We start from the raw sequence: 22,098 nt of genomic DNA, 5'->3' as shown, positions 1-22,098 counted from the left end.
TATTTCAACAAAGGAACAACCAATGATCACTCGAATTACCGAAACAAAACAGTAACTCTCAGGGGTAGTATTTCTCCGGAATTAATCCAATACTATTTAATTATTTTGCATCAAGAAGGAACATATAAATGAGCAATTTTTCATTTTTACACATACAAATTGTTTGAACTCCACATAACATAAGTATAGACAATTTTATCAATCAACCAACCGCAGCCGAGACCTCATGGTCCTTACGGTGGAGACAGCGCAAAGACTTTCATTACAACAACTTGAGGAAATCAAAACTTTAGAGACTGAGATACAGCAAAATCAATTGATTACAGATGCAAAAACTTTACTGGAAAAGGTTGAAAAAGATATCTTAGAGTTCAAGGATTATACTATCAACCAAAAGGAAAACCAGTTTCAAAAAGATAAAAAGAATTTCAACTTAGAAAAAACTTATCCATACTTACAAACAGATTTTTATTCCAGACCGGACTCAAGAAAATATCTAGGGGAATACCAAGGAAGATCTAATAACAAATTCATTTCCTTCTCTGATACCTCATCTGCATCAGGCAGCAGTGAGGGCGAGAGCGATAACCAAAGAAGAGGGACTAATAAAAGAGGAGCACAACAGCCAGGTCCATCTTCGGCGCCTTTTTTAGGAAGAGGCCAACCGCAAAACAGAGCGCGCCCACGGTACAACCAACCATGGGAGATGTCGACTCGGAGGCAGAACTACAAGAATTGGTAGTGTCTCCGGTCTTCAATTTGTCAAATAAAATCCTTACCCCAGCGGAAATTAGTATTTTGGAAAAAGGACTTTCCTTTGTGCCCACACGACATACCAACTTTGTGAAACTTAAAATGGAGGCACTTGAATTCTGCCGTAAGATCAAATTAAAATCCTTCTTCTCGCAGACAATGTTTAATCCACCAATAGAAGTGACGGGATTGAGAAAAAAGTCATCATTTTGTCCACCAGGAAATAAAGTTGCAAAGGAAATTCTAACTTTTGAAAAAACGATCTTATCAGCCATAACAAAAATGGAAAGTAAAAGAACATGGACTAAATTCAATATCTCACAAGCGGAAAGAAGTGCCTTGGAAAATCTTAAAAAGGACACAACAGTTATAATAAAGCAGGCGGACAAAGGAGGCTCAATTGTCATATGGGATACTGACAAATATATAACAGAAGTGATGAGCCAGCTTAATAACCCAAGGTGCTACAAAAAAGTACAGAAGGACCCTACCACAGAACTACAACAACTCCTTAACCCTATTCTGGAGAAAGGCCTTTTAGATGGTATTATTGGAAAAAAGGAGTTCGAGTATCTGAAATGTAATAATCCACGAATACCCCTGTTCTATGTCCTACCCAAAGTCCATAAGGACATACACGCCCCACCCGGAAGACCAATAATCTCCGGTTGCGAGTCAGTATTTGAATCAGTATCAAAGTATGTAGACCATTTTTTGAAACCTTTTATGACCGAGGTAAAATCATTCCTCCGTGACACGACGGATTTTATCAACAAACTTCCGTCAATTCCTTTTGAACAGAACAAAGATATCTTAGTGACCATGGATGTGTGTTCACTGTATACACAAATCCCCCAGAGTGATGGTTTAGATGCCCTTCAATACTATTTAGACCAAAGACCTAGACCCACGCGAGTACCATCAGAATTTATAATGCAGCTAGCGTCACTGGCTTTGAAGAAGAACTACTTCAATTTTAATGGGGAGTTCTTCTTCCAGACAAGCGGAGTAGCAATGGGCTGTCCATTTGCTCCCGAAATGGCCGTACTCTTTATGTCATTATATGAAGAGAAATTCGTGTACCATTCGAACCCATTCTCAGAACAAATTACCAGCTGGAGTCGATATATCGACGACGTTTTCCTGACTTGGAAAGGGAACGAAGAAGACCTAAAGAAATTTCATGAATGGCTCAATTCAAGGACAGAGGAGATAAAATTCAGTATGAGCTTCTCGAAAGTGAAGATGCCATTTCTCGATGTAGAAGTGTACCCCACCGATGAAGGTTTGGTCACTACACTGTTTAAGAAACCGACAGATCGAAACAAGGCCTTACATTTTAAAAGCAACCATCCCCGCAATTTGCGAGAAAACCTCCCGTTCGGCCAGTATCTCTGAATTAAAAGAAATTGCAATTCTAAAGAGGAATACATGTTTCATGCCAGCAACTTATCAGATAACTTGGCAAAAAGAGGATACCCAAAATAACTATTAAAAAGAACTATGAAGAGAGTTTGGTGGATCCCCCGAGACACCCTTTTGGTGAAAAAAGTAAAACCAACCCTTAACAGGATTGTCTGTGTGTCTACGTTTTGTCAAAATTCTAATCTATTTAAGAAAGCCATCTTACAAAATTGGCATCTAGTAGAGAACATTGATGAGACATTAAAAGAAAAACCACTCTTCGCCTTCAAGAAAGACCAAAGTATAGCCAACCATCTAGTCCGAGCAGCCATAAAAAAGAAAACGCCAACACTGGGTACCATGCTAGGACTCCCTCCGATTCAAGGCCATCACAAATGCGGCTCATGCATTTGTTGTGCAAGTACGGAAGAAGGTAACCTCTTTAAACACAAACAACAATTTTGGAGACACGATAAATTCACAAATTGTAAGTCGAGGTATGTTATATACGGCATTACTTGTCCATGTAAAAAATTGTACATTGGAAAAACAAGCCAAGAGGTGAGGTGCCGCATCACTCAACATAAATCACGGATCAAGAAGAATGTGTTGACGGCGCCATTGGTCAACCATTGGACCAAATATGGCCATTCAGTAGATGATTTGAAATGGACAGTGATCGCTAAGGTTGACAAAGAAGCAAGAGGCGGCGATATCGAAGAGAAGCTATCACGACAGGAAGCTCTACTAATCGTGAAATTTAATACGGCCACAGATGGTTTAAATGAACTTTCAGAGATTTATCAATTGTAAGTACTCAAGACGCCATCCCAAGCAACAATGTGCGGATTACACGCACGACCCGTCTCCCTCGTGCCAGACCTAGAGGTCGGGTGCACGAAGTTCGATTCAATTCCACCCTAGGACGTTGTGCATCACGTTTCCTTGACAACTGTCAATGGAAACTACAACCCCCAGAATCCTCACAACCAGGAAGTGAGGCTTAAGCCATAGTTGCGAGAGGAACGAGAAGAGCTCAGTTGGTGAGATTGCCGGCATAGATTGACGGACGCCGAGTAGTGTGGACCCCAGATTACTCCAGTGCAAGCCAGCATTAAAGGTAATTTTGAACACCATTGAACAAAACGGAGCAAATAGGAAGCAAAAAACGGAGCGCACAATTCATGAGAACTCAGGTTTGAAATACGCCTCTCCCTTATTCCGTTTCAGCGATTGCAAGCATCAAGCAGGCTTTCCAGACCGGGACCAAAGTCCGGCTGCCACACTCGCCATAACAAAGTAAGTGTTCTTTAACACTGCTCCTTACAATAACGCAAGAGCCACCTGTTCATTTTCAGGACGCTCATAAAACGCTCTATTCTTACAGATTCCCCACTCCACCACCCTCGCCAAGCCACAATATGGGTTAAACATATGTGAGTATTGCACGTATGAGTCAGTTACCTTTTGAAGAGTTTTTAACTACTTGTTGAATAGAATTTAAAAGTAGCTTCGTTTTTATTACAGTTACACCAGAAGAAAAACCGAGCACCTAAGAGGTAGGATTAGTTTCTCCTCTCCCTCTCACTGCAGTGCCGGAGGCAGGGTTTTCCATAGGTTGATTTGTTCTTTGTCCTTTATTCACAGGCTCCTGGTCCTGACGAGATTTCCCCACACCAAGGGGTTATCGAAACGCGTAGACCCACTCATTCAGCATTAGGAATACCTATTTGATTATTGAAATATTGAAAAATTTCATTTGCTTTTTCCAATGCTATGTTTTTTTGAAATCAGAAAATTGTAAATAATTGTGTATAGTTCCATAAATTTCTTATGTGTGTATATATATTAATGTTTTGTCGTGTATGAATGTTTGTATGAAAGTTGGTTGATTGATAAAATTGTCTATACTTATGTTATGTGGAGTTCAAACAATTTGTATGTGTAAAAATGAAAAATTGCTCATTTATATGTTCCTTCTTGATGCAAAATAATTAAATAGTATTGGATTAATTCCGGAGAAATACTACCCCTGAGAGTTACTGTTTTGTTTCGGTAATTCGAGTGATCATTGGTTGTTCCTTTGTTGAAATAGCTAGGCAATACTGGTACTTGTGTTGGTTTATAGATAGCGACGTCGGTTTACAGCGGAGCGGATAGTGTTAAGTGAATGTGCAGTGATGGTGTTTGAGAGTGAAATATAAAAACTGTCCTAAGGGTCCCAGTATCCAAGGGATGATTTATTCGTGGGCCCTTGGCAGTATTAAAAGCAAGGCTAATGGGCGTGGTCGGAGAGACTTGTGGTCTCCCTCATCCGGTGTGGTCAACTAGTTTCAACCAGGCCTCGAATTAAATCTGGCTTTCTTCAGGACCTATGTGTGACAAGTGAGTTAAAAAGGAGAGAGGACAAGTGAGTTAAAAAGGAGAGAGGACAAGTGAGTTAAAAAGGAGCACTCTTGATACCATTTATTGATCTCCGTTTGGTTAATGATGCTTTAGCTTGCTTTATAAATATATCCAGTGATCATCTTGAGACGCTGCACACATGCATGGGCCCTCAAATCTTGCCTTATTCCAATAGCAAAGGCTAATGTAGTTGTCTTCTGAAATTACACTCCACTACAAAGTCCACTTACTCCATGCGACTTCTGCCTTACAACAAACCAGCTGCCTTGTTACAGTCCTGGGCCTTTTTGGAAGTTACACCGGCTGTAAATTATTAAGCACAGACCACAGTCTTTTTGAGTTCAACTGGCAGGTAACAGCGATCCTGATTGGCATCGCTCTTTGAACTGCCTCAAACCAACCCCGGTCCCCACAGATTTGACCTGTGCAACCCCAGCCTTGCAGTGCAGGAGGACAGGTACTCACTTGCTGCTGATGTGTCGCTCCACTGTAGGGAACAAATGGAACGGAAGAGCCGAGGGGATGTCATCAGAGATCTGATACTGCATGAGGGACAACTAGAGCAGAGCAGAGGAAAGGGAAGTTAGGAAGGTTAAAAAGTCTGGGCAACACTGTCTACAGCCTGGCAGTGAGAGCCAGGACATTTCATTATTAACTCTACTCAAAGGACTGCCCCCAAACATAACTTTGATCCCTGTAACAGGTTCTGAGAAACAATTGCTATGTACCCTGCACTAGATTATTAGGGATAATTACATGGGTCAGTCATAACATTCCATTTTAGGACCCTGACTTTGTGATAGCAGCTTATTTTCTTTTGTGATCCAGCAGTATGCCCTTCATCTGTTCATGCAGCGGGTAATATTTAGAAGGGGCTCTACATGTGATTGTAGGGAGAATGTTTAACACTTTGTTTGATAGCCCTTACCTCTCCCTGTGTGGGATTAATCTTTAGAATCCGGTTGCTCTCAAATTCGTCCAGTTTTACAGTCTCGTGGAATTGGCATTCGTCGACACGCACAGCCGTCCCATACCCTTGAACAGAGAATAGAAAAATAACCATAACAGCACCCAGGAGAGACCAGCAAAGCCAGCCTAGTGAGACAAGGGAGGACAACTAATGATCCTCTGGAACCCTTTTCTGCATTGTAAATGTAATGCCTACTGTTATGAACCAAAAAGCCCCACAGGCTGCATAAGAACTACACCACACCCTCAATACAACTATCCTTTCTCAGATGAATAGAATCTAGGTGGTTTCAGGTCCCAAGCCAGGGCAGTGACCGAACCACCCACATTATCAGAGGATTAACAAAGACCAAGTGAGATGTTCTCCTAAGAAGCAGTGGGAGACAATGAATGATGGGCTATTACAAAAGTGTTGTCAGGGGAGATGGACACCTGCTTCTTAGACAGGAATATTTAACATCTTCTGCACTTACCTCTCAACTCTGATTTCCCCACGCAGAACTCCTCTGTCAGGCCAATTCGTATCTCTACAGCAGGGTTAGAAAGAAGATTAGTGCATGCAGCATATTAATTGTGACACCACCCCCGACTCTGCCCAGGGAGCATTAAGGTCAGCTTCACACAGCGTTGGAAAAGCGGTACAGGATTCCTGTAATTCAGGTAACACTCCCAGTGCCACCATTGGATATAGGGACTTTACATCTCCATACGGAGTCTAGTTCTGGGATTCACCACATTTTCAGTCAATCAGTCAGACATATTTATTAAGCACTGCTGGTCGCCCATTCTACCAGACTACTGAAGAAAGCTGGTCCTGGGCTCTCCAAATGTCACAGAACACCCGCTTGTGTGGTTTACTTAACGAGCCCTGTATGGCCTTATAACTGGTCAAACTGGACAAGCGGACTATTGAAGGCCACGGCACGGAGACTGAATACTAAGTTAGATTTCTAGTTTATTACTCACCTGAGCAATGTGGAAGAAAGCTCTTCAGACGAAGCTCTCCGTGGATATCCGCCTTCATCAATGAGCCCTACAAGAAGATAAAGGTGACTAAGTGCTTGACACAATTGGTAAGCTATCATTGGCCTTGGTCTGGATGATAATCTCTTAGTCTGTCCTCATTCAGCTGAACCCAATCTGCAGCTATGGTGAGAACTTACATTCGCTCCAACGACGACGGTCAGCCGCTCAATCACATCTAGGAAGATCTCGTTTTTGAAGCCCTAAAACCAAAACAGGTGACATGGGTTTAAATACTGGAGCACAGGGTTATATTGGATTCTCTAGATCTGTCAAAATGGTCAGTGTTAACAACTACTGCTCTGGAACAGGAAATTTAATGAAGAGGTGGGTGGCAGTAAAAGACCTAAAAATAAGTGCCAGAGGCAGAGATGGTGACACACGAGAATAGGAAAATGAAATATTACAAATGGTAAAGGCATTTCTACCCAATAGGAGGATAGGTGTATCCTCACAGGATGGCCGTGGTATGGTTGGCTATATTTATCTGTGGGACATGTCTGAGAACTAGTGAGTTTATGGATCACTGCAGATGGGCAAGTGGATCTTGAATGCATCACACTGTTCAATGTTTCACTGTATGTACTCTGTAATGAAACAGTGAATGAACTTGTTCCCAACGTGTAGTACTCCACACCAATTTAAGAACGAATGACTAAAAAAAAAAAAACGAACACAAAGAATATAACTTGCACCTCCAAAGATTTCTGATTTCATCAGTGATGTAATATGTGAGGTTATAAGCAGTGTATTACAGCGCTGCAATTTATATCTATGTCAGTTACAGGTAACTGGTGAGTTTCCCTGTTTTTGTTGTTTTTAAAGGGTAGCTCTTTTTCAGTGAATTTTTATATATTTTTTTACATAAAGGAATATCTTATTCTAATACTTCTGCAGACTATACTCGGGTTGCGGCGAGGTCTTGCAACCAACGCCTCCCCCCCCCCCGTTGGTTGTTAATCACCCGCTGTGCATGGCCAAAGGCCACAGGTACACATCCCAATTTTTTTTGTAATTTCTGTTATAACTCCTGCAAGAGCCCCAAAGGGACAACACGCAGGACTAAGACAAACCCAAACAATTTTTCTTCTAGTATTTTCTGCCTGGTGTGGTCCCTCTGGGCTAGGAGGCTCAGGGTATCCCTACCTGTCCCCTTTATGTTTTTCTGTTCTTTTAGAAACCGGAGACCGAGTCCTCGTGTCTTTAAATAGTGGCCGCAACATATTGCTTCATGTTGTAGCCACTTATCATTTTGCACAGTCCCAACGAACCAACTGGATTGCACATTTCGATGGTTTCTCCTGCTGGACTCCTACGGCAACAGATATCTTTACATTTTGAACCTTAATTTCTCCAAAAAGGCTGAAAAGAATCACACCAACAAAAAACATCTTAATGCGTCAAACAGCACCAAAGTTATTAGCAAAATAAAAAAACGCTCTTCCTAAGGTATATAATTTCATATATATATATATGAATATAAATGTGATTTGTTGATGCAGATTGCATCACGAAATGTGAGACATAAAAAAATTAGATGAATTATTCAATCTTTTCTAATGTGTTTTTTAAAATCGAAAAAAAAGAAAAGAAATTGTCTAGATCGGAATTACTTTTATAAAGAGAACTCTGCGCCATTTAAAGTAGCTAACAGTGCCCTCTGTCCTGAAACACCTTACACAGGCAGTTGGTGCATTCGTTTTTTTCTGCCTCATGTGACAAAAGAGTTCATCTCTGGCACATCCGAGGGGAAAACTGTGCCCTTCTCACTTTTTTTTAAACATTCACTCAATATCGTATAGTGTTTAGTGCAGGTAATTGCAATGTATTCACCTTCATTTCTGGTTTATCGCCTTTTATGTGGAACCTTTTCCACAGTAAAATAACCACATGATCTTAGCATGTTATGTCTTCCCGACTAGCTCAACCCTGACAGCCCTCTTTGCCAGAGTATGTCAATAGGACCCACCAGGACCGCCAAGGCATCAGCCAGATGCAGGGAGTCTGAGGCTCTCTGCTCTGTTGATGTTGAGGGGAGTCTTTCCAACAAAATGTGAACAACTGAAAATCAGCAGAACGCTGAATACCTAAAACATTTATAACTTAATTTTCAAGGCGTATTTCCTCCTCCTATTCACTGTAATTAATAAATTTGGAGTTACGGTTACAACGCCTTTTCAGGATTATAAAGGTTTTACATTGTAAAAATGCTACTGTGGTCACAAATCCTGTGTTTTTCTTTTTTGCACGTTGGAGAATCTAAAAGGCTAAGCTGGCCATTGTGAATATGGATAGGGTGTGCCTAAATGTGAATATTTATATCAAATGAGCCCATGCCAATGCTTAATTTGTTGTTCTTTTTCTATGATGAGGGAGCTCTGACAGCTGGTCCTAACAGTCAGTCAGTGCTCTTAAAGGTTCTGCTATTGACCCTTCATCTTCCAGGACACACTGCACATATCTTGCTCAAATAAACAGCTTCCTAAGTGCACAGAATGGCTTTGGGTAGCAGTTGTGCGCCACAGTCTTAACCATCCACAGTCTTAGAGGCTATTCCCTTTTACTGTACCCAGTGAGTCCAATGTAGCACCAACATTTAGCACGCCATCACTATACCCTGCTGGATGTAGAGCATGATTCATCTGAAGGAGGCTCTGAGGGGGAGGCTAAGCGTTTCGGACGGTCATCGATCTGGTGCCACTGACGGTCATTACTGTAACTTCGCGTTAATGGTCATCCTGTGCTGTTGATGCGGTAGCGCAAAGTGCTGGTCTTGTGTTGCCGGTCACCGGGGGCTCTCGTTGTCGGCACAAAGAGCAGTTTTCAACTGAGCTTTGCATTGGTGGTCATCGCGGGTTGCAGAATCCTGGTGCAAACGGACCAGTTTGCGGTTGCAAGGAGCTCAAACTTCAGTATTGTCACCCTTTCTTTGGGAGGAGTACACTCTGATGCTAGCCAAGTATTTAGGCTCTGGGAAGGCACCTCTTTGGGATCAGTACTCACTCGCAAAGGGCGAGCGGGGCTCGGACAGGTCCCGTTTCAGCAGGGAGGCCTCTGAAGCTAGTTGGGTCCCAGTGGCTCACTCTGCATCTTCCACAGGTCCAGCAGTATTATGATAAGTGGATCTGAATGGCCAGTACTTATACTTGGTGCCAGCCTTTGTGTGTGATGGGGTGGGGGGGGGGACTACCTGCCGTACCCCCCACATCTGGAAAGGTCTTCCCCCTGTCAAGACTCCAAACTGGCTGGGGTGAGGTAAGACAGGCAAGGCAAAGCCCCACGCGCTCTGGGCCTCGCAGGTGAGGGGGGATAAATGTCAAATCCTTTGTTCTGTGGTATCACAGGCCTTTGTTCCTGCTGCTGGAGAGAAATGACAAAAGGTCGGGCCTCTGTTCCTGAGCTGAGCCAGAGAAATATGACAATCCTGGATGTCACCAAGTTGTACAGATATCGCCTTGGAACTCTCTGGGTTTGGCTTACAGGCTCCACCCCATTACGATACGTCACTGGTCTCTATAGGCTAATGTGAAGCAAAACTGCACTCTAAGGCAGTCTTCTCCATAGGTGTATTATGGAGTGTCACGGCAGACAAGTCGGCAAACCGCACTGACTTTCTCTAGGAGTGTACACTATCATTATGAGGCCTACCCTAGGTCAATATCCAATCCTGCAAAGTCCTCACTGCGCCAGGCTACCTATGCAGTTACCTGGCTACACATGACCGGAGTTCCGCATGTGCAGCTCTCACACGTATGCACATGTGTTCAAGTGTGACCAGCCAAGTGCCCCTTACACTTGCTGCATCACAACGGCCTTAACTTAAAAGGTGGACACTTGCAGTTAATTTACCGTGGTTGAGCCACCAGGTATATGGCTTGCCCACAGTAAAAAGGACGAAAAACAGGTGATCGAAAAGCAAAAAATCTGGGCGGATTGGAAGGGCAGAATCCATTACCTTACAGTTGTCATACCCATGTGAAAGCTATTAAAATTAAGGTAAGAGAGGTTTCTTTGAGTTTTGTCACCACTCACAGAATTATTGGGGAGGCGGACCAGTTCATCCATAGTGCATTCCCTTGTGATGAAACCTGGAGGTGAAGTTTTGGCATTTTGCTTTATCTGATGTGGCGAAGGTCTATGTCTGGTGTTCCCAATGCATGAAATATTGCAACAGCACTTGCAGGTGGAGTTTGTCGACTTGTTGCTGTTTCCTGCGTAAGAGGCCTGCTAAGTTTTTGTCCACCCTGGGATGTAATCTGATGTTGTATTGCCCATTTCCATATTATCTGTGCTAGCTGGGATAGCTGAGGCTAATGAGTGCCTCCTTGCATCTGAACGTAATGCATTGCTGTCATATGGGCTGTTCTTATGAGGACCACCTTGTGGCCAAGGAGTGACTAGCTTTACCGCCAGGAGCTCCACGAAGTTGATGTCATGTGTATTTTGTTGAGCAGTCCACATTCCTTGGACTGTTTTTTCAACCTGTGTGCTCCCCCCCCATGCTGTCATGTAAGGAGCTGGGTCCATGAACGCCCTTCCCTTCAGAAGGTTGTTTCTGTTACACCACTGTAGGGAATGATGTACCGTGGGCTGAATCCACACTAGATTTCAAGATTGCCTTCCGCTTGTGACCCTTGTGATGCTAGACACTACTGTAAGGCGCGCATATGTATCCTCACCTGGGGTACAAAGGCTGTGCAAGAGGACATCATGCCTAGCAGGTGCATTACAGTCCTGACTCGCAGGCAATGATATGACTGAATAAAAGCAAGTTGGTTCTGGAAATTCAGAACCTTCTGTGGATCGGGGTAGGCCTCGGCTGTGACAATAATGAGAATCACTCCCAGAGAGGGCTGTATTTGGATGGGTTCCATGTGTGATTTGGGTATTTATTGTGAATCTCATCCAGTGGAGCAGGTTGATAGTGGCTTGTGTATAGTTCACACTTGTGTCCCTGTTTGCACTCTTTATCAGCCAGCCGTCTCAGTAAGGGAAGCCAACTTCTCAGATGTGTGGCTCCTACTGCCAAACATTCTGTGGATACCATTGGCGCTATTGAAACCACAAAGGGTAGAACTTTGAACTGATAATAAAGTCCACTTAGCATGAACCTAAGGTTCCTGTGGTAAGCAGGATGGATAGGAAATTGTACATTTGCATCTTTGAGGTCGAGGGCTGTCATGAACTCACTGTCTTGCAACAGTGTAAACACATCTTGTAGTGTAACCATTTGAAGATGTTTTGCTAAGATGCAACTGTTCAGGGGCCTGACATCTAATAAAGGCCTTCGAGTCCCATCCTTCTTTGGGATTAGGAAGAAGAGAGAATACACTCTGCCTTAATATTGCTTTGGAACTGGCTTGAAGGTTTCCTTTGCAAGAAGCAACTAGATCTCTTCTTTCAGAAGGTGTACATTTTGGGGTTTGAGGATGTGACAGCGTGGAAGTATGTTTGGTGGGATTTACATGAGTTTGAGAGAATAACTGGTGTATTATGGAAGCACTCAATGGTTGGATGTGATATCCACCCAATGTGTCTTGAAGCCTGCCTCTGACAGGTGTTGTGTGGTCGGGCGCAGGAGTCACTGCTTAGTGGTGGTGGCACCCTTGGCTGGATTACCTCTACCTTTCCCTCTGGCTCAATATGAACCTTTGATATAACCTCTACTTCCCTATTGATGGTAGGCCTGCTGTTGTCACTGATAGCTTTGACTCTGATCTGAGGTGAATGATTTACCGCCTCCTCTACCATGCTGTTTACAAAAGGACAAGTGCAGTGTGCCAGTTTGTAGTGCATCCATTGCTCTAGCTGTTTCTTAATCTTTTTTTTACTTTCTCCCAAAATTAGTCCACTTGTGTACCAAACAAGTGTTCGCCATCAAAAAGAACTGTAAGGAAATGCCTCTTTTTGTATCGTCACGCGAGGTGTTTTTTTTTTGACTGATGCTGCTGCTTTTTCAATTCAGAGTGCACGGAGGCCTGCTAACCCGACCACAGTGCCTGTGCCCTTACCATTAAACAGGTATGTTGAATTGGCTCATACCCAATTGACTAAGCTAACTTACCTGTGGTACCCAGGGCATGTCGGTTAGGGGGTCCCCCAGGGATTGCAGCACTAGTTGTGCCACCCTGGGTGTGACGCAAGTAAAACGAGACTCCCAGCCTGCCACTTTCAGGCTACAAGATAATTTAAACTGCTGGCTCAACTTTGCCATTTAAAATAATGGCAAAACCAGACTTCCCCTGGTATATGTGTAATTCACCCCATTGCAGGCATATCTAGTCTTAAGGCAGGGTGCAATATATCTCACGGTGGAACATGTATTTTACATGGTCCCATAGTAAAAATGCAAAACTGTTGTTTTTTTACTGTGGAAAGGCTTGGTCAGACAGGTGGCGAGTAGAGAGTTATGCGCTGACCCCCTCAGTTGTGCTAACTCTGGAACCGTGCGACCAAAGTGGGTCATTCAAGGTATTAAAATAACTTGTTACATTAAGTCCATCTTGATTCTGAAATCCAAATTAATGTAACAAGTTGGAGTGTGCAACTTTAGCAAACTTTCCACTTTGTTGCCTTTAGTCCCCTGGGCCCATGCCCGCTGCACACTCGAGACAGCTTTCTACCCTTCTGGGGAGATGTGCTAATGACTCTCAGGAAAGGATACAACAGGGAGTGTCACCTCCCTTTTACAGGAAGCCACACCTGTTAGTCCAAATGGCGAGCTTCAAAGGAGAAGCTGCCTAAGAAGGGTAACTGGGTAACACTTGGGAGAGGGGCTGCTCCATTGTTCAGGCAGGCACTAGGGACAGGAGAAGTGAAACCAGTTGCCAAACTAGTTTTCTAGGGGCGAGTAGCCCACTAGGTAGCCACACCTCTGGGTTGGGCCAGGGAGCACCACATGCCAAGAGAGGGGTCCTACCACTTTGGAAGTGGGCAAAAGGGTGCATCCTAGGATGCCTAGATGCAACACTTCTCAGGAAGTGGTCATCAGGTGGAAGGGAACCCGGTAGCCTGTAGGCTCCCAAACGCATCCTACCCTGAAGGCATTTTCCAAGCATAAGTAAGGTTCCCTTGGCACCCCGAGCTCAGATCACGACTCAATGAAGACCACGGAAGGACTGCCCCACTGCACTGTGGAACCAGCAAAGAGGCTGCACCAACCTGGACTGCACCTGCTGCACATTGTGGCTAGCAAAGGAGAGAGACTGTGCCTGCCGTTTCCAAGTTATCGACCCAGGAAGGATTGGCCGGTGACTGTGATTCAGGGCGACTGGTACTCCAGTGGCAAAGGGACTTCTGCCAGCACTGAGAGGATTGAGACATACTTTCTCAGCGTAGAAGCCCTGTTTCAGTGTTGACCAGAAGCAGTTGGTTGTGGAGCTCCAAGATCTGTGTGGACTGCGTTGGTAGGCTGAAACGCTCTAGGGCATGGCTCTGGCAAGTCTTCCACCTGGGAGTGCTAACATGCACAACTTTTTAATATTTATTTTTATTTTTTGAAATGACGTCTGTGAGTGTCATGAATAAGGGATTCTGGGTAATGTAGTTTGCAGTTTTTCTAAGTACAATCAGTTATTGTGTATTATAAGGGACAATGGAATTAAGTATGTGTGGTTTGAGGAGATGTTCATGCTTAATAGATAGGACTGATGGGTGTTTTTTTTACTATTTTACATTGTAGTTACCCCTGAGGAAGGGAGTCATCCTGAAATGCATTGGGTATCAAGTAATAAGGATGCGTCATAAGCAATTTTGAACCCTGTAGTGCTGCTAACAGAAAGCCTCATGAGGCACTTGTGAAAATATTGATGAATGAAAATGCAAAGATTGAAGGTCACGTATTCAGCTTTGGACCCCCGTATTACAGGATTGAGGATGGCAGGACCTCGACTGTGCTCGTGTTGACAGTATTACCTGTGGTACCAAGCCTAATTAACTGACTGCCGGACGCGGGTGCTGTTCTAGCTAATACTACCACGTCCATTAGAATTGTTCTATGCCCTTGTGGAGTTTTTAGACACAGGATTTATTTATGAGTCATTGATTGCAAGAAACCATTTGTACCACTTTTCTATTCATCCCATGAACTCTGATTGGAGGATGTACGCACTGCCTGTGCTCACCTAATTCCTACTTGTATTGGAATTCATGTCAAACCAATGCTTTATTGTCAAAGAAGCCCGGTACCTATTTGAATATGGGTTTACAGCCAGGATATGGTTATTTCTAAAACATATTAAAAAATTGCGCCCTGAAGAAGGAGCTTGTTGATATACATTGGATCTCCTAAATGCGCATCTGTGCTTCTTTTCTTGTCTGTTTTTGTTATGTATTGTATTTTGTCATAATTTGTTTTGCTTGGCTCATTGTTAGTTATTGTTGGATTTTTCCTTATGTGGTGGTTGGGGTGGTTACATGTATATTCACTCATAGGTACCCTACAATATCATTGTGCTGGGCTCATGTCTTGTTGTATTGAATGGTTGTGATGTCTCATGCATTATATATGAAAATGAAGAAAAATGCATAGAAAAGTATGAAGATTTATGTATCTTGATAAATGAACTAAACATTCTTTTGTAAAAATGTTCTTGGTTTGTGAGAGTCTCTAATTAATGGATTTATTGCCAATGATAGAACTATATGTGTGAGGGGAGTTTTTGTGTGTTTTGGTCTTCAATTGAGTAAATATGGAATACAATCAAATATTTGAAATGTTGTATACATAATTGGCTGTGCATCTTGTTAAGGGACCTGGTGGGTCTCTTTTTTGGGACATATATACAGAGCACATTCGGACGGAGTGCGAACCAAGATAGCACACCTGCTACGCCGTTAAGCATGATGAACATTGGAACATAATTGCTGAGTGCACTCCTCCACCCGTACCATTTGTTTAGGAACTTGTGCACACACGGCCCTTGGTGTGGTCTTCGTTGCCGACGTCTTCGTCGGTCTGATGTCTAGTTCAGCGCTGAAGGAGATGGATGGTTGGCCTTCCTCGTCACTGCCTCCAGTGTCAGTGTATGAGTCTTCAGAGCTGTAGTACAGACTACCTGCCATCTTGGCTCCTTCATCCTTTTCCTCCTTACCCGTGCCGATAATCTCCTCCCTTCCGATACCTTATTCAGATGGTAAAGTACGGTCTTTTTACACTTAAACTGTTGAAACTCTGCACAGACTTATTCTTTTTGTTTGGAGGAGAGGCACGAGTTACATACTTTGTGTTGGTCATTGTGCGGATATTTGGCGTTGCACCGAGGATAACTTCTGAATGAAGTCTGGTCCATAAGCCCTCCCAAAGCATTCTCTGATCAGCGTAGAAGGTGGCGAGTGTTCAACAAGTTGGTTGCTTGCCTCGTCTGCGATATTTTTACACCGGTTGCGAATCTTCAGCAACGATGCATGATTCTCTAAATCAATAGGCCTCAATAAGATACTTTGGGAGCAAGCTTCAACGAGTACATCCAAGCCCGATGGTGGAGAAAAACAATCTGAAGATGAAGCAGATGACCATGTGCATTATTTACCAGAGGAGGAGTCACAGGATCTTGTGACTCGAAAGACTTCTTCGGAAGAAAACAAGTTGCAAGCATCGAGCCCAACACTAGCAGAAGTATGCAAAGCATGTGTATCTACAGACACACATGCTACGAATATGAATTTACACCTGCCAGGAAACCCTCTGTGGGTTACTGTCAAGGCGTATAAAAGGCAAATTTGGTCATACGTGCAAATTTACTTTATTGAATCAGGCCCATATTTTTTCTCAACTATTATCTGGGAGAGTGGAGGTAGCCAGATATAATGTGCAAAGTAAGTACCAGGTGCTACAACTAGGCGCTCAAGATGGCGGTGAGGGTGAACACCCCTTCTCCTACATTTTGGCCCTATACTTTGGTTACATTTAGTATTTTGTAAGACTAGCTATCAGTTAAGTTGATCAAACATACTTGAAGCTGTCAAAATAACCGCAGTGAAGTTTCATGACATCACTTCTATTTATGCATTTAATAAGCAAAATTAGAACATCACCACTCAGTATTAAAACCAAAATCTCAGTGTCCTATAAGGACAATTTAAAAAAGTATAATGACCAATGATTTTTTTTTTAATGATCCCCATACAAGCAACTATATGGATTGTGTCAGTAATGTTGCAGAATTTAGCAAACAACTGCACACTCAGTGATACAATCAATAAGATCTTTAGTGAGGTGAAATATGATGTCACTAGTGATGTCATCAGTCATGGCGGAGATCATGAGCAGTGCATTGGAGGGCATGTTAAGGTTGCCCTGCTCACCATTACTAATTAATTTCAATGGTTTTCAGATTTTACAATGCAACAATAACGTCCCTTCAACTAATGTTTAATAGAATGTCTGATTTTAACAACGTTTTCTTCTGGGTACTTGAAACATTACTCTCATTGGAGTCATATGCAGTGGATACTTCTGGTATGTACTGTTAGGAGTCCAAACTGTCACTTGATTTCCCTCCAAGTAAAGGTTACTGGGTGTTAATAGCATCACATTGCTGAAAACTGGGGCTTTCAATTAAGTACATTTCCCTTCTGTCTGTGGGAGGAATGGGCGTTTACTTGCAGGGTAACATACATATATTTTCATCTTTACGCACAGGATGACTGACCTATGTTTTGAGGCGGGATGTATCTGTGGAAGTATGGGAGCGCCTGCAATAGGGCAGTTGAATCTTCACAAACTTACTGTTAATGTGTGAGCTACATTTGCCTCCAGGATAAACCTGTCGTACAATGAATGTGTATTTACCACATTAAGTTTATCTTTGCAGGATGGTCATCTAACCATCACCGGCTTACTGTGGAAAGGTTAACTTTGTTTATCTATAAGACGAGTCTCTGCATCAGGACATACCTGCTCATGTCGAGAAGATAGCACAGGACGACTGGCTGCTGTACCCGGTGCAACTTTGCTCTGCTGGGTTTCTGCTCCAAACTGGATTTAAACAAGAATAAGCAATGAAACCATTACATTTGTTATAATGCACTATATAACAGTTTCAAGATAGATTGTGTGCAGTACCTTCTGTTGGTGCACCCACTTACAATACTAAAAAAACTAAATAAACTGCTGTCAAACTCAGATTACCGGATTGTGAGTGGTCGTGTTATATGCTATACTATGCTTCTGAATGACAAAAGAAAACACCAATGCTGACCCAACTTCTACTGGGAACTTGGGTATGGAGGATAAGTTCCCTGGGAGTTATTTCTAAATCATAACTAATTATGTATACTACCAACCCCAAGTGTAAACACATATGGTAACTGGTCAGGACAATCGCATTAAACAGCAGAAAATTTTAATAAGTAATCAAGTTCAGCCATCCAATGAAACAACAAACAACAGTATAATGCAGTGTTTCCCAAAACGGGGGTCGGTCGTGAGCAGATTTTTGGTGAGTCGGGAAAGTCTGAGCAATAACTAAAGATGCCTTTAAATTCTGTGTTTATCTTGTGACATTTGCAGTGCTTCAAAGGGAGAAGTCTTCTGACAAGGCGGGTTTAATCAATGCCAGATCACTGGTGTGCCACTCGGCGGAGGTCTTTGACCTTTTAGCAGAAAATTATTTGGATCTGCTCTTTGTCACTGAGACCTGGATGACCGACTCCTGCGCGCCAGTAGTTGAGCTGGCTATTCCCCGTGGCTTTAGGATCTGCCGCGTTGATCGCCAACAGGGAAGAGGTGGAGGGGTGGCTGTGATCTACCGGGATCACTGGACCCTTACATGTGAACATCTGGATGAGTTGGTGGAGGCAGAACTTCTTCACTTTTGTCTGGAGCTCACTCCGCACTTTACCCTAGGCGGCACGCTAGTCTATCGCCCCCCAGGTTATATTGGCAATTTTATTGGAAGCCTGGAGGAGGTCATTGTGCCACGAGCCCTACGGTTTCCCCGGTTCCTCCTACTGGGTGACTTTAATATTCACGAGGACTTAGGGGATTCCACTGTAGCTACTCGCCTCAGTGAGACTTTTAGCATGGCCCATCTTACTCAATGGGTGGATGCCCCCACACATGTGGGTGGCCATGTTTTGGATCTGGTTTGCTCCAACTTTGACATTAGTATGTCTCCTCCCTTACCTGTGCTGTGGTCCGACCACTGTTTGATTAAGTTCACTTGGCAGTTGGATAAGGACGCGTGTAAAACTCCTTCTCTGGTACATAGGCCACGAATTAATCTGACATCATTAATTGAGTGCCTTTCCTGCACCCGTCCGGACCCGCCGACAGAAATGGAAGCGGCGGACGATGCATTTAACCTCTGGATTGCGAATGGCTCCGCAGCCTCCACTAATGTGGGAGGCATCCGTCGCCTGCGATCAAGACCCTCTCAACCATGGTTTACGCATACCCTGCGAGAACAGAAGCTGGTTTGCAAGAAACTAGAGAGAGTTTGGAGACATGCTTATCTGCCAGCCGATAAGAAGATCTTACGGGCTGCACAAAAGGATTATTATGCCGCGATCAAGGCAGCTAAAAGCAGGTACTATTCGGACCGAATCGAGAAGGCGGATAACAACAGCAAAGAGATCTTCTCGATTGTCCAAAACTTTCTATCCCCTGGCGCCGCCCAATCCTTGCTTCCTTCTTCTGCACCATGGTGTGAAGAACTGTCCTGCTACTTCACGGACAAAATAAAAAAAATCCAACTGGACCTGGAAGCTGCTCAAAAGGCCTTTGTGACCTCTTCTGTCTTTTCACCACCTGATAGACGATGTCCTGAGGCTCAGTTTGCTGCCTTCCGGCCAGCATCGGAATCTGACATACGGCAAATCCTGGCGGCCTTAAAGTCCGGATCTCCTTCGGACCCTTGTCCTGCCAGGGTTTTGGGAGGGATAGTGGATACCATTGCGCAAGAGGTGACCCAGATTGTCAACCTCTCCCTCTCCACTGCCTCGAGTCCGAGAAGCTGGAAGGAGGCAAAACTGCTTCCGCTGTTAAAAAAGGCTGGTCTAGATCCATCAATACCATCGAGCTACCGGCCTATCTCACTACTGCCAGCTCTAGCTAAGGTGTGTGAGAAGGTGGCCTTTAAGCAGCTGGATAGCTTCATCGAATCCTCCCACGCCCTGCATCCTGCTCAGTCGGGTTTCAGGGCGGCCTACAGTACCGAGACGGCTCTGGTTGAGGTTTCCGAGGCAGTTAGGGAGTGCCTGGATGGGGGCGGCAGAGCGGTCCTGATTTTATTGGACCTCTCTGCTGCCTTCGATACGGTGCCCCACGCCTTGCTTACCGCAAGACTGGGTGCCATTGGCATCTCAGGGCTGGCCCTTGATTGGCTTTCATCATTTTTGAGTGATAGAACTCAGCAGGTCTGGCTGCCCCCTCATTCTTCGGCCCCAAAGAGACTGACAACTGGAGTTCCGCAGGGGTCTACGTTGAGCCCTTTATTGTTCAACGTCTATATGACCCCCCTACTCTATCTGGCGGAACAGCTGGGAGCCAAAATAATGGCATACGCTGACGACACACAGCTGCTTTTCACCTGGCCTAAGGGTGTGTTGGATCCATCAGCCATCCAGCTCTGTCTGTCGGAAGTCTTTCGGTGGCTTGCACAAGTCCAGCTTAAGTGCAACGAAGACAAGTCGGAGGTCTTGTTTTTCGGCTCCTTTCCAGCTTACTTCAAGGACGAGATCTGGCCTTCAGACCTACCCTGTCCTAATGTGATGGGGGGCCCAGCTAAGAACTTCGGGGTGTGGTTCGGTCAGGACCTGAAGTTTTCGGATCACATAAAAAAATTAACGGGTATCTGCTTTGGCACCTTGCAGACCCTGAGAAGATTTTTTCCTCTCCTTCCCAGGGCTGCTAAGGAAACTGTTCTCCGAGCCCTGATATTGTCTAGGCTCGATTATGCCAACGCCTTATTTTGCGGCTTGCCTGGGTATATGATTCATCGCCTTCAGGTGATACAAAATGCCGCAGTACGCCTGCTTTTCTCGCCCCCTAGGAGGACGAGTGTGCGGAGCCACTTACGTAGCTTGCACTGGCTCCCGGTACCACACCGAATTTTGTTTAAAATTCTGGTGCTGGCATTTAGAGCTGCACATGGTCAGGGCCCGATGTATCTGCGGAGAAGATTTTCATTTTACATCCCTAATCGCGCCCTGCGATCGGCTAACCAATGCCAACTGATTGTGCCTAAATATAGATATGCTCGATTGGGAGGCCAATCTATTTCAGTCAAGGCAGCTTATGCTTGGAATGCCCTCCCCCTCTCTCTTAGAGCCTCTCCAACCATCACTGTCTTCAAAAAAGATCCTAAGACCTATCTTTTTAATGCTCTACTATAACAGACGTACTCAAATGTTCGAGGCAGAACTACTCACCGCGCCAGGATACCCCATGGTAATGGAGCGCGTTATAAAAGTTTTAAAATAAAATATATAAAAATAAGTTGCTGCTTTTTTTTTTTTTAACATGTAATTGTTTTTTACTTTTTTTTCTCAAACTGCAAAGTGAGAGGAGTTTTTGAAGTGAATTATGTGGCAATCTTAGGATGTCTTTTTTTCCAACACACAAAATGTAAATACCAATTAGGAAAGCAAAAATGAAGTACACCGTTGTTTGCTATTCTGGAGAGTGCTGGAAACAGAGATTTCAATAGGATTAAAACAAATAAAACCACTTTAATTGGTGATGCACAATGATAATCACAGAAACCCCATTCCTACACATTATCATTTAAGTGCTGTATGCTATATAGTTTAATCACTAAAACTGTAGGTCTGTGCAAGGTTAGTACCATTTCAAAAGAAAATGTGCTTTCTGTAAATTACAATGCGTTACTACATGGTAGGAGAGTCATAAAAGTTAGTTTTTCTGAAAAGTAGCAGTCCTAAAAATGTTTGGGAACCACTGGTATACTGTATTATGAAAAAGGTGTGATAACCGTCGCAAGGGCCGGACAGCAACCCAGAATCAGTTGGCATGCGCCCACTCGACCATATACGTATGGGGGGAGGGGGAATTTGGTGCCCCAGAACTCTACCTATATTATTTATGTGTGCAAGCACATTTTGCACATTATTGGAATCGCACTCAAAGAAACCTACCACATTTAACGATTGAAAGAGACAATGCTTTCCCACCTCCCTTCCGGCTATACTACCAAATGCAAGCACACAAGTCACAGTTATAGAAATAAACACTATCTGTAGCACAACAAAGGCCTGGAAGTCGCTTAGCACGTGGGTTGGCAAGATCCCATTGTACGCCCCAGCATTGCTGCTTTTACATCACCTAGCACTATTGGTCATTCAAGAACCCAAAACACTATCTATACTGCATGAGGCAGGACTACAAACAATGGGTGATGCATACACTGAGGGGACCTTCATTACCTTGATGACTTTCTAAGCCACAGGAGACATACTCCACTTCTGCCGTTTATAGATCACGGACTAAGAGTAGTTCTGAGGGCTCTTAACCCTCATGCCCACAAGAGCCGTCAACACTGTGATCATTGCAGATCCTCCAAACCCGTATAGAGAGCAAGA

General features: G+C 43.8%; 1 protein-coding gene across 2 annotated transcripts in view; it reads right to left on the bottom strand.

The window, feature by feature from the left end:
- AP4M1 (adaptor related protein complex 4 subunit mu 1) overlaps window positions 1–22,098 on the bottom strand; it is a 154,259-nt gene that overhangs the window by 111,836 nt on the left and 20,325 nt on the right. For both annotated transcript variants that reach the window (XM_078669440.1, XM_078669441.1), the window contains exons 7-12: window positions 17,453–17,533; window positions 6,696–6,758; window positions 6,499–6,565; window positions 6,006–6,059; window positions 5,492–5,598; window positions 5,029–5,120 (exon numbers count right to left, since the gene is read on the bottom strand). In XM_078669440.1, the coding sequence (XP_078525566.1) occupies window positions 5,029–5,120; window positions 5,492–5,598; window positions 6,006–6,059; window positions 6,499–6,565; window positions 6,696–6,758; window positions 17,453–17,533 (464 nt within the window). The remainder of the gene's footprint in view (window positions 1–5,028; window positions 5,121–5,491; window positions 5,599–6,005; window positions 6,060–6,498; window positions 6,566–6,695; window positions 6,759–17,452; window positions 17,534–22,098) is intronic.

This window comes from Lissotriton helveticus, chromosome 12 (genome assembly GCF_964261635.1).
Source record: "Lissotriton helveticus chromosome 12, aLisHel1.1, whole genome shotgun sequence".
Lineage (NCBI taxonomy): Eukaryota > Metazoa > Chordata > Amphibia > Caudata > Salamandridae > Lissotriton > Lissotriton helveticus.
The sequence above is the reverse complement of the archived record's forward strand: the minus strand, read 5'-3'. Positions and strand labels throughout refer to the sequence as shown.